At 40.1% G+C, this 12,120-nt stretch overlaps 1 protein-coding gene and 2 pseudogenes across 1 annotated transcript; 2 read left to right on the top strand and 1 right to left on the bottom strand.

Moving 5' to 3' along the window:
* Nucleotides 1–3,922: 3,922 nt before the first annotated feature.
* On the bottom strand, nt 3,923–4,428 carry LOC118146253 (transcription initiation factor TFIID subunit 13). The gene has a single exon (XM_078345306.1). The coding sequence runs from the start codon at nt 4,420–4,422 to the stop codon at nt 4,048–4,050; it is 375 nt and encodes a 124-aa protein (XP_078201432.1). The 5' UTR covers nt 4,423–4,428; the 3' UTR covers nt 3,923–4,047.
* A 1,287-nt stretch (nt 4,429–5,715) lies between these two features.
* LOC118146252 (bridging integrator 3 pseudogene) lies at nt 5,716–6,478 on the top strand (annotated as a pseudogene).
* Nucleotides 6,479–11,244: 4,766 nt separating this feature from the next.
* Nucleotides 11,245–11,790, top strand: LOC144578636 (transmembrane protein 203-like; annotated as a pseudogene).
* The last annotated feature ends 330 nt before the right edge of the window (nt 11,791–12,120 follow it).

The raw sequence follows: 12,120 nt of genomic DNA, 5'->3' as shown, positions 1-12,120 counted from the left end.
AGAACTGACTGAACCCAGGAGGCGGAGGTTGCGGTGAGCCGAGATCGCGCCATTGCACTCCAGCCTGGGTAAGAAGAGCAAAACTCCGTCTCAAAAAAAAAAAAAAATTAACTACTGAAGAAATATTTGTAGAGAAGAAACATTTGTAAAGATATAAGGTCAAGATGCAGGTCAACTAAAATATAAATATTTAAAAGGAAAGTTAAAGAATATCATTCCCTCCCCACCACCACTTTCCCACTACAGACAGCGACATGGCTTTAATATATTAACGATGAACTACAGGTGAAGGAGCTCTGAAGAGGGGTACTTAGGGAAACACAAAGTCAAGCGGGGGAAAAAAGCGATAAAAAAATCAAGAGGAATTTGAATTATCTGTAAAGAGAATTACGCTTTATCTGTAGTAAACAGTAAACAGAGCCCAACTCCTAAACAGAACTCCTCATAACAAAGGGACACTAACCTCAGTTCCTATTATTTAATGTAACATATCCTGCTTTTAACAACAGCAAAAACTGCAAATTATAAGAAATGTTAAAATGGCAAGAGAAAACAGTTAAAAGAGAAAAAGTAATTGTCAGAACCAAATTCAGATATGACACAGTTCTTGGCATTATCAGACAGGGAATTTTAAATAACTATCACTAATATGTTAAAGTCTCTAATAGAAAAAGTAGATAACATGCAAGGTGAGTAATGCTCTTAGAACATTTCTTAGGGAATGGTCTAAGAAAAAGTTGTTTTTAAAGTTAGAAATATAAAAGCCGCTGCAAAAAAAAAAAAAAAAAAAAGAAGAATGCATCTGACGGGCTCATCAGTAGAGTTGGTACAAGTGAGAAATCAGTGAGCTTGAAGACAGGTCAGTAAAAACTTCCTCAACTAAATGTACAGAGAAAAAAATAATTTAAAAATGAGAAAAGGTTAGAAGATCCTAAAATGGAATGCAGAATGTAATAAAAGTATTTTTAAAAAACCTCACTAGACTAAAAAGTTGCTGATTTAAGTAACTTGGCTAGTACTGGAGCCTGTAAGCTTAAAGACTAAAGAAACTGTATGTAAACACTATATTCTAATTGATAAAGTTATTTCTCACAGGGGTATGTTTTAACAATTCTGATGCCATAATACAAGTATACAGGGATTCAAATTTGCATAAGTAATTGGCAGATGGTGGGAGCTAGGTTTCACACTGTTGCAGTTGGGGATTACCGGTAATAACAGGAAGGAGGCTAGAATGATCCATATGATAATGAATGAGAGTTGTAGATATCAGTATGAACTCATGTTTGGCTTAATACAGATAATCAGGGCTTACTAGGAAATTATTTTTAGGCAGGTAAACAGGGTAAAGTTCTCAGTGGAATTTTTCTTTAATAAAAGCAGCACCAAACCATTTCTTTTCTAACAGAAAGCTACTTGAAAGAGACGAAAACTAGGAGCTTTCATATGTAAATGCAAGCAGCTGTACTTGGAAGTCAGGTACATTCAATGTGGCGTTTCCCATCCTCTTTTCCTTGTCATCACATGTGCTGGTGTCATGGAGGCCTCCAGGTAAAAACACGTGTGCAGATGTCATGGCAACCTTTAGGCAGAAGCCATATTTGCATAATAAAAGACTAGGGTAGGAGGGCGAGTCTTTTGCAGGCTATGTAAATGGTACACCTGGTAAAAACCAATCCCCTGTGCCCTATGTAAATCAATCACTGCCGCCTCAAGCCTCTATACAGAATCAATTGTGTTCCTCCACAAACCAGATACCTTCCATTGGGCAATCCAATTTCTTAGCACGAGAAATCTTTTTCTCTCTTTCTTCTTGTCTGTTAAACTGTCCACTCCTAAACCCACTCCTCATGTGTGTCCGTGTCTTGAATTCTTTCTCGGTTGAGACAAAGAACCAGGGTATAGACCCCAAACAATGGAGCCATTTCATAGATATATATAATTACATATAGAAATGTTTACAGATAAGTGTATATACACAGGTTATTAGACACACATATATTTCCTTAATCTGTCAGCTGAGAAGGCCTAGAAGCAATGACAACCCAGTGGCAGTGAACAGACCTAGCACCCAGATCATAGATTCTTGACACTATTTTCCAATAGAAGAAACCAGAACTCTTTGGAGAAAGGGCAGATTATAAGACTGCTACAGGAAATACACAGGATAAACATGGAGCATCTTGTAGGTCTGGAAAAAGTAAGGCAGTGTTTTTTATTTAAAAAAGCAAATAATGGAGTTATGGCAAAGGGAAACAGTCAACAGAAATAGCTGCGAAAAACCAATGCTGGAAAGATTTGAGCAATAAAATAAATAAAATAGTATTAGATAATAACATAAAGTACAAAATAAATATATACAACCTCATACTGATATAAATAAATAATTAAATAAATAAATAGAAATGTTATGTGAGTTATTAAGATATTATTTTTGACAGATAGAAAGGAAAAGGAGTCCTTGGGAAGTTTTCGTTTTTTTTTTCTTAACCTGTTTAATTGTTCATACTTTACTCTTGTATCAGTAGGTTAAGAAAGTAAACTTTTCCCAAGCACCGATTTATAGATCATGTTTGTAAGCAGCACACAAAAGCAAGTTTCATAAACAATAACATTTAATTATCTACTTAAATGCAATTGTAATCCTTACTTTAAGCTAAGGGCAATAATTTAACACAATAGACTAAATACACACAAAACCTGTATATCCAGAACTACAAACGTGGTTTCCATAGCCACATATGGTTTAGCCACAAAGGACACATTTCCACAATGGACAAGTACTTACAAATATGTAAGTAAAACACTCACCCAAATTCTTACCCGCCATCAGCTTTGTAAGCAATGCCATTCCTGCTGCTGATAGCATTTATTTTTAGGAGCTTGAATCTGACCTGGGAAAAAGAGTTCTCCTAAAACTTAACAGGATGTTATAAGTCCAAAAAGATTTTAACTCAAAAAGCCTTCCAACACAGCATTATTTACGTGAAACTTAGTTTCTTAAATAAAAATAATTTGTTATCTGATGAAAATTAAAACAACTTACCTTTTAAAAGAGATAAACATTCTTACAAAAAACTATATTTTCTCTATCGTCTCTTTAAAAGAAATGCAAACCAGTTCATTATCTGTATTTATTTGTTTGAGACAGAGTCATTCACACTCTATTGCCCAGGCTGAAGTGCAGTGACGCCATCTCAGCATCTTGGGTTCAAGCAATTCTGCCTCAGACTCCCAAGTGGCTAGATTACAGGTGCGTGCCACCATGTCTGGCTAATTTTTGAATTTTTAGTAGAGGCGGAGTTTTGCTATATTGGCCAGGCTGGTCTAGAACTCCTGGCTTCAAGTGATCCACCTGCCTTGACCTCCCAAAGTGCTGGGATTACAGGCCTGAGCCACCGTGGCTGGCCCAGTTCATTATATTTAATAATAATTATATTTAATAATTTTTAATAATAAACTAGACAGTACTAATTGTCTAAAAACTTCCAAATACATAAAGTACATGTCTGAGCTGTCAAGTCAAAAATGCCATTGAGATTTTGCATATTAAACAGCTACAGTATAGCTTACAAGGGCATAAACATACCTAACACATAAATACTGCTTTATCCTTTAGATAGTCAAAAGTCAGAAGGAACTGCATGGTTTGCAAGGTACTGTGACTTATGAGTGGTCATTAAAACCCAGTAAGGAATTCAAGTATGGTAATACAAAGGCAGGTAATTAAATGCACCAATATCACTCTAAAATCAAAGGCATAAAAATAAAGGCTGAAGCTGGGCTCAGTGGCTCACGCCTGTAATCTCAGCACCTTGGGAGGCCGAGGTAGGTGGATAACCTGAGGTCAGGAGTTTGAGACCAGCCTGGCCAACTTGGTGAAACCCATCTCTAAAAAATAAAAATAAATAAATAAATAAAGGTTGAAAACTTTGTATTTCTCCATCTTTGATTTCCATGGCTAGATATCAGAACCTTACTTTACAAGATACACAGTTATTATATATGATATCCCCAGATGGTAATTTTCAGAAACTACAAAAAGCATCAGGATTCATAGTTTGCTTCATCAAATGCTTTTCTAGCTTGTTTCAATTCTTCATTCATAGTAAGCAAGTCTTTAACCCTGGCAAACTTCCTTGGGTCCTTTTGAATCAAGAAGACGATATCTTCATCTTGTACCCGACCTTGTCTTCCAACGGACATTGCCTTGTGAGTCATTTTAGTGATAAACTCTATGACAAGATCTTCAAGAATATCCACTGACTCAGTATAAGGATTCTGGTCATCCCCAAAGCCATACATCATACATCGCAATTCTTTAGATAAAAGTCTCTTTCTTTTACCCTGTCCACTTTCTGCACCTCCTCCAATTTCTTCATTTTCTTCCTCAAAGGTAGGGTCCTCTTCCTCATCTGCCATCCCACTATCCCGCCAATCCACCACGTCCTGCCGGCAGGCTCCGAGCAGGTTATCGTTTTCGTTTTTTTAAAGCAGGTCCAGAAACGTTTCTTGTGTAGCAGGAAAGCCAGGCTCTTCAAGTCAGGCCAGCAACCTTTAATATGCAAATACAGGCCATTAGAAACTAGGCCCACCCAAACATGGTGATTTCTGCCCTCTTATTCTTGCCCTTGCCCCAACATGAGCCTGGCAACATGGCCGCCCCCACAAATCCCCAAGTGTGTAGAACATCATGCGTCCTGCATTTGCATATTAAAATGCTAGGGTGGGAAGGCCATTTTTTTTTGTGGGCTGCATGAATGATATGTCTAGTCAAACCAATCCCCTGAGCCCTATGCAAATCAGCCACCACCTCCTCCAGCCTACTCATATATGCAGCCACTTTTCCACTGTACCTGGGGTTTCCTCTTTTGGAGGCCCCTCCCTCTGTCTCTGTATGGGGGAGCTTCTTCCTTCTTCCTTGCCTGTTAAACTGTCCTCTCCATAAAACCACTCCACGTGTGTCTGTCATTTTTTCCAATTCAACTACGGACAAGAGCCCTGGTGTTCCTCCACTCATCGGAGCCATATCAGAAGAGAACAGACAAATCTTTGATATAGAATTCCAAATAATTTAAGTAGATACTTCACCTTCAAGAAAGTAATTCTCTACTCTTTAAGTGTGGGCTATGCATTGTGACTTTCCTTCAGAGTATAGCAGGGAGTTGGGGAGAGTAACTTTGCAGTAGAAAACCCTGTCAAATCTTATCAGCCAGGTGATAAAGGCCACATCAACAATGATATATAATATTTACTTTAATAATGACAGTATATATCTTTGATATGATATCATTGGCACTTTATGTAGTTTTCCTTTCAAAACTCTATAATCCTGATCTAATAAGAAGAGAATCAGACAAATCCCAATTGAGTGGCAAAGTACCTTTCCAGTGCTTCTTTAAACTTTCAAAGTTATCAGAAATAGTCTGTCATGGGAATCCGGAAGTGATTCCAGAGGAACGAGTTGTGGCTGAGGCTGGTCCAGGTCCGGGATTCCTTTCAAGATTGGGCAGCTCAAGAAACAGATTGTGCCCAAAACAGTGGAGAGAGACTTTGAAAGGGAATAAGCAAAACTCCAGCAGCTGTAAGAGCAGACCCAGAGGCTGCAGAAAGACATGAAGAAGAGCACCGACGCCGACCTGTGTGACGCTGGAGACCCACACTGTGAGCACCACTGATCCGGACAATTGAGGGGAATGGAAGGATGCCTTTCCTGAGTGTGGAATCTCCTGAGCTCCGCAGCAAGCCATGTCAAAATCTGCTGTGAAGATATCCTTGGATTTACTCTCCAATCCCCTCTGTGAGCAAGACCAGGACCTTCTGAACATGGTGACGGCCCTGGACACCGCCATGAAGCGGATGGATACCTTCAACCAGGAAAAGGTGAGCCAAATCCCGAAGACTGCGATCGAGCCCTTAAAAAAGTTCGGCAGCGTCTTCCCGAGCCTCAACATGGCGGTGAAGAGGCGGGAACAGGCCTTGCAGGACTTGAGGAGGCTGCAGGCCAAGGTGGAGAAGCACAAGGAAAAGGAGAAGACCGGGCCAGTGCTGGCCAAGCTCCACCAGGCGCCAGAGGAGCTGCGGCCCGTGCAGGAGGACTTTGAAGCCAAGAACAGGCAGCTGCTGGAGGAGATGCTGCGCTTTTAACAGTCGCCTCGACAACTTCCAGCCCAGCTTCGAATCCCTCATCCGAGCGCAGGTGTTGTACTACTTGGAAATGCACAAGATCTTTGGAGACCTGACCCAGCAGCTTGACCGGCCAGACCACTCGGACGAGCAGCGGGAACAGGAGAACGAGGCCAAATTCAGTGAGGTCCGGGCCCTCTCCATTGTAGTTGATGAGTGAAAACCCGTCACTCTCGGAGGACTCCTGTAACACGGTCAACCTTGCTTGTTCTTGTCCTTCTCAGGGCTAGGGTCCCACTCTTCCCACAGGCTGGGGACGGAGGTGGCCCTGGTTCACTTGCCGGCCCTTTGCAATGAGTGACTCTTCCCGAGCCCAGCGCCAGAAGCCCTAGGCAGGCCGCCATCTCCCCACTCACAGCCCCAGCAGGTAAGCAGTGTAGACAAACCCTTGGGGCTTTTTTATTTGGAGAACCGTCCACCATGCATCCTGGATCATGGCCTGAGAAAGCGGCAGTCCTTCCAAGGGCATGGCCTTTTTGGCTCAGTTGGGGGTCTTAGCCCTGCATGCGTGGTGGGGAGCAAATCTACCTCCAAAGGACTACATCCTGGGGAGCCTACAGGCCCCTTGTTGCCTTTTCTTTTTCTTTTTTTTTTTTTGATACGGAGTTTCGCTCTTGTTACCCAGGCTGGAGTGCAATGGCGCAATCTCAGCTCACCGCAACCTCCGCCTCCTGGGTTCAGGCAATTCTCCTGCCTCAGCCTCCTGAGTAGCTGGGATTACAGGCACGAGCCATCATGCCCAGCTAATTTTTTGTATTTTTAGTAGAGACGGGGTTTCACCATGTTGACCAGGATGGTCTTGATCTCTTGACCTCGGCCCCTGGTTGCCTTTTCACTTCAAAACTTCTTTTTTCTGGGAGAAGCCCTGAACCCTGCCAGGGAGAGCTTGTCCTCCAGCCCTGGCAGGCCCTCAGCCAGCTTCCCAGCAAGACAAAAGCTACCCTCGTGGCTTTGGGACCCAAGTCCCAAGTCACTGGGGTTCCCAAGGTAACAGAACTGTTACCTCGGGAACTCAAACTGTAGGCGCAACTGTCCCACGTTAATTCACAGGCCTCAAAGCAAGAACAGTGAGTTTGTGTCTCACCTGAATATTTGGAATTTTATTTTTTCAAGTAAAGTTTTCAATGAAACATCAAAAAAAAAAAAAAAAAAAAAGTCTGTCATAGTCAGGAAAATCCTAAAAGGACATTATGACTAAACACAATGTGGTATCCAAGATGAGCTCCTAGAACAGAACATTAGGCAAAAACTAAAAACAACCTAAAGTATGGGCTTTCTTTAAAAATAATGTATTAATATCGGTTTATTAATGGTAACGAATATGTTGTGATAATGTAAGATGTTAATAGGAGGGAAACTGGGTATAGGGTGTGTGGAAATTATCTATATTATTTGCATAAATATTTCTGTAACCTAAAATTATTCTAAAATAAAAATATTGTTTAAGGAACTACTAATAAAGTAATTTCTAGGTCCAGATGGTTTTAATGGTAAGTCTACCAAAAATTCAAAGGAGAAATAAAACTAATTTTATAAATCTATTCCAGAAAATAGAAGAGACAATTTCTTACTCACTATATGAGTCCAATATCACCCTGATACCAAGCTAGACAAAAAAATCACGAAAAAAAATCACATATAAATATCCTTCATAGACATAGATGTAAAAAAATTCAACAAAATATTAGCAAATTCAATCCAGAAAAATATATTAAATTATATAAATAATATAATAAAATATATTAAAAACACCACCTATGGGGTTTATCCAAGGAACTCAAGGATGGTTCAATTTTTAAAATCCAGTAAATATAAAACAATATTACTAAGCAAAAGAAAAAGCACTTCACAATACCAATTGATGTAGAACAGACATATAACAAAATTTAATATTTATTCATGGTGAAAATTTCCCAGAAATCTTCTTCAATGTAATAAGGGCATTTGCAAAAAAAAAAAAAAAAAAGTCATGATATCCTTAAATGATGAAAGACTGAATGCTTCCCACCTAAAAGTCAGTAGCAAATTAAGATGTCCCCCTTTACCATCTCAATTTAACACCATACTAAAAGTCCTAGCCAGTACAATAAGGTAAGATTAAAAAACAAAAGACACACAGAATGTAAAGGGAGAAACAAGACTGTACCTACCAACAGATGACATGATTATCTTCATAGAAAAACCCAAGGAAACTATAGAAGGCTTCTTAGATCTAATAAGTGAGTTCAGTAAGTTGCAAGATACAAAGTGAACACACAAACGCACAAACATCAAACATATTTCTGTACACTGGTCATGTAAATAAAAACAGAAATTTTAAAACAATATTGAAAACATCTCATAATGTAAATATCCAGGCATAAATATAACAGAACATGTATAAGTATGATGTGCTGAAAACCACAAATTAATTAGAAACAAAATCAAAGAAGAACTAAATAATACTGTGTCTATAGACTATATACTCAATATTGTAAAGGTATCAATTTCTCCCTGATTGATTTAAAATTTTCCTCAATTTCAATAAATATCTCAGCAAAATTTATTACATATACAGAAAAATTGATTCTATTATATATGAAAATGTAAAAAATAGAATATCTTCAACAATTTTGAAGGAGATAAAAATGGAAGAAGATAAAGCAGTGTAAGGTAATATAAATAGAGTCACATTAGAGCTAGGGAAGAGCCACAATAAAAGACTTCAGAAAAGAAGACAAAACATTGCTATGAAAATTTGAATCCTATTAGATGCTTACTGTCCAGGGATCCTAGAATTAAACAAAGAAATCTTTCTCAGATATAGAAAAAATAATTATTGAAACCTACCAAGTGGAAATGGAAAAATATTTTTAAAATTTTACCGTGCATAACAGCAAACAAGAACTTAGAAAGAGCAAGAAAAGTAGGGCAAAACTTATAGAAGGCCATTTGCAGCTTTCCTTATCTAAACTAATGTCTAAGGTTATAAACAAGAAAAGGAAAAATGTATAGAAGATTTTCTGTATTCTACTTCAGGAGACTTTCAAACAATATTCTGAAGCAGACCCCAGAGCTAATGTAAAAGGAGCCCTGTCCTGTCTTTATGTAATAGATGGGCTATAATCTGAAATAGGAAATTTTGTTAAAAATTGCTTGGAAAATTGTAGTTATGGGGGAAATCTCCAATATTCAGCTGAATGATTTCAAGTGAACTTAAAACAATTGATATACTAAAGGCCAAGACAAACTTATGGCCCTTCAGGTAAAACAACAGGCTCCTAAAATAGAAACTGAATTGAAGGGCCTTCCATAATCTAAGGATTATGGAATTATTATTGAGGATATGTACAGCTATTGCAAGCAAAAAAGCCATTGGTAGAGCCAATGTCTCATATGATTGAAGATCAAAAAAATCAAAACTAATCACCCCTTTCACTAGTCTATGTAATATGGCTGATTTACCTGTAAGGACTAAATGGATGAGATGGTAGTTCTGTTCAAGATTTCCAAGTAACTAATATAATAGCTATGTGGTTATACTTCACTTTCTGGTATTTCCTATCCAACCGATCATACTTTGCTCAGTCTTACCTGAAGATAGAAAATTCTTCGTTAACAGAGACTTCTATTCAGCATTCTTTACTATCCTAGTAACTAAAGATAGTCAATATTCATTTTCTTTTACTGGGGAAAATATATTACTTGGAGAGTGACATCTGTGTAATTACTGGGGCTCTAGCTCATGTCTCTTAACTTTTAGATCAGGATGTCTAAAACAAAATTTCCATTTTGATCTCTCTTATACAATATGTACATGATTTCCTCCTACACTTCACTGATTCAGAGTCTTCTACAACTAACTCTAAATATCTATTCACTGAAATGGCTTAAGAAGGATACATAAATTAAGGAAAAGCTTCCCAGTCCTAAGAGGCCAATCATTACCTCAATCATGATTTGTCAGCCAAAATTAGGGTGTTATCTGGGGGAATATTGTTGACTATTCAAAATTATCCAAAGCTATTTTCTAAAAGAAAATTTCTTGGATTTACAATATTTTCTCTTTTTTTTATTTATATTTTTTAAAGATAGGGTTTCTCCACGATGGCCAGGCTGGTCTTGAACTCCTGACCTCAGGTGATTCACCCACCTCGGCCTCCCAAAGTGCTAGGATTACAGGCATGAGCCACCGCGCCCAGGCTTTTATTTCCTTTTTTTTTTGACTTTACAATATTTTGCAAACAATAGTGACTTAGCTTTTCTGAAGTAGTAAGGCCTTTACATGAGCTTCACGTCTGTGAAACTCAGAAATTAAAAATGCCCTTAGTAACTTCAAAATGCCCCTTCAACAACTACCTTTGCTGGGTCTTCTAGATTATGATCAACTTTTTTGTTGTTGTTTTGTTTTTTCTGTGCCCAGTTAAGTTCAAGTCATGGTCTTGAGACATGAATGTAAAAACACCCATCAGTAACTCATTGCCTATAGCCTGTCTCTTGATCCAGAAGCCAAGACTTAACCTTTTGCCTCCAAGTGACTGCAGCTTCAGGTAAATGTTTCAACTAGTGAAAGTAGTTACTCTTTTTCCCTTACTTGATGACTGGGCTGCAATGATGTTTTTAACAGGAAGAATGCCCAAGGCTGATCATCTAGATATTCTCCTTCAAAATCTTAATGTGACTTTATTTGTTGACGGGTTTTATCTTAAAAATGACAAAGATCAATACTACATTTGGTTTCCTCTTTGCCTAAGCAAGAATTTTGAAATCTTTTTTGTTGGAGATTTGAGAAAAGTGTGATTTCCTTTAATTAGCAGCTGCACAACTGTGCCATGGTTCTTAAGCAAAAGAAGAAACTCAGAAGCTATCAAGCTAATTGTTAAAACAACGAAACTAAAAGCTGAATTTTAAGAACATAAGAGGGACGCGCCCGGCGGGGCATGGCGTCCGAGCGAGGCAGGCGTCCGCTAGCGGCCAGTGTTGAGTCCCAGGCTGGGGCCGGGAGATTGGCAGAGAACCAGGGCCGAGGGCTGGGGCTGGTGGGCACGCTCACCGCCTCTAGCTCGCAGCAGCGGCGGCACTCGCGGGCGAGGGCCACTGGGAAGAGGAGACGCAGCTCCGCGGGTGGCACGCTCTGCCGGGCCCCGGCCCCGGCCCGCGCTCAACAGGCGCGATGCTCTTCTCGCTCCGGGAGCTGGTGCAGTGGCTGGGTTTCGCCACCTTTGAGATCTTCGTGCACCTGCTAGCCCTGTTGGTGTTCTCCGTGCTGCTGGCACTGCGTGCGGATGGCCTGGTACCGGGCCTCTCCTGGTGGAACGTGTTCGTGCGGATGGCCTGGTACCGGGCCTCTCCTGATGGAACGTGTTCGTGCCTTTCTTCGCCACCATCGTGTCGGTCTGCCTCTTCCAGGACTGAGAGAAGCGGCTGGCAGTGCTCCGCCTTTTCTAGGTCCTCGCGGTCCTGAGTCTCAAGTTCTTTTTCGAGGTGCTGTTGTGCCAGAAGCTGGCGGAGCAGACTCGGGAGCTCTGGTTCGGCCTCATCACGTCCCGGGTCTTCATTCTCCCGCAGCTGCTCATGATCCGAGCCTGCCGAGTCAACTAGCCCCTTGGAGGTGCTGGAGAGAGCGCTGGACGGCTAGAATGCTGACTTCAAGCCGAGGTCCTACTTGCGCTGCACCGGAGGAGAGGTTCTTTGGTCGGAAGGCAACTCCTGCTTGCGCCGAGCTGACTGCCCAGTTTTTCTATTCCAATAATGTCTGAAATGGTTTCTTCAGCAGGGCTTAAAAGAGCAGCCTTCATCCTTAAAATGTATTTCCTTTTATTTCATGCTTTGAGTAGGTAATCCTGAATTGTCCTGAGGAGGGCCCCAGGCCAGACAGTCCTGAACTCCTCTGACACTCGGAAACTGAATATAAGTAAAATGTCCAGGTGGACTCTGAGTATTTCCTGTGGGTTC

The sequence above is a fragment of the Callithrix jacchus genome, chromosome 12 (assembly GCF_049354715.1).
Source record: "Callithrix jacchus isolate 240 chromosome 12, calJac240_pri, whole genome shotgun sequence".
Taxonomy (NCBI): Eukaryota; Metazoa; Chordata; class Mammalia; order Primates; family Cebidae; genus Callithrix; species Callithrix jacchus.
This window is presented reverse-complemented; position numbering and strand designations above follow the sequence as displayed.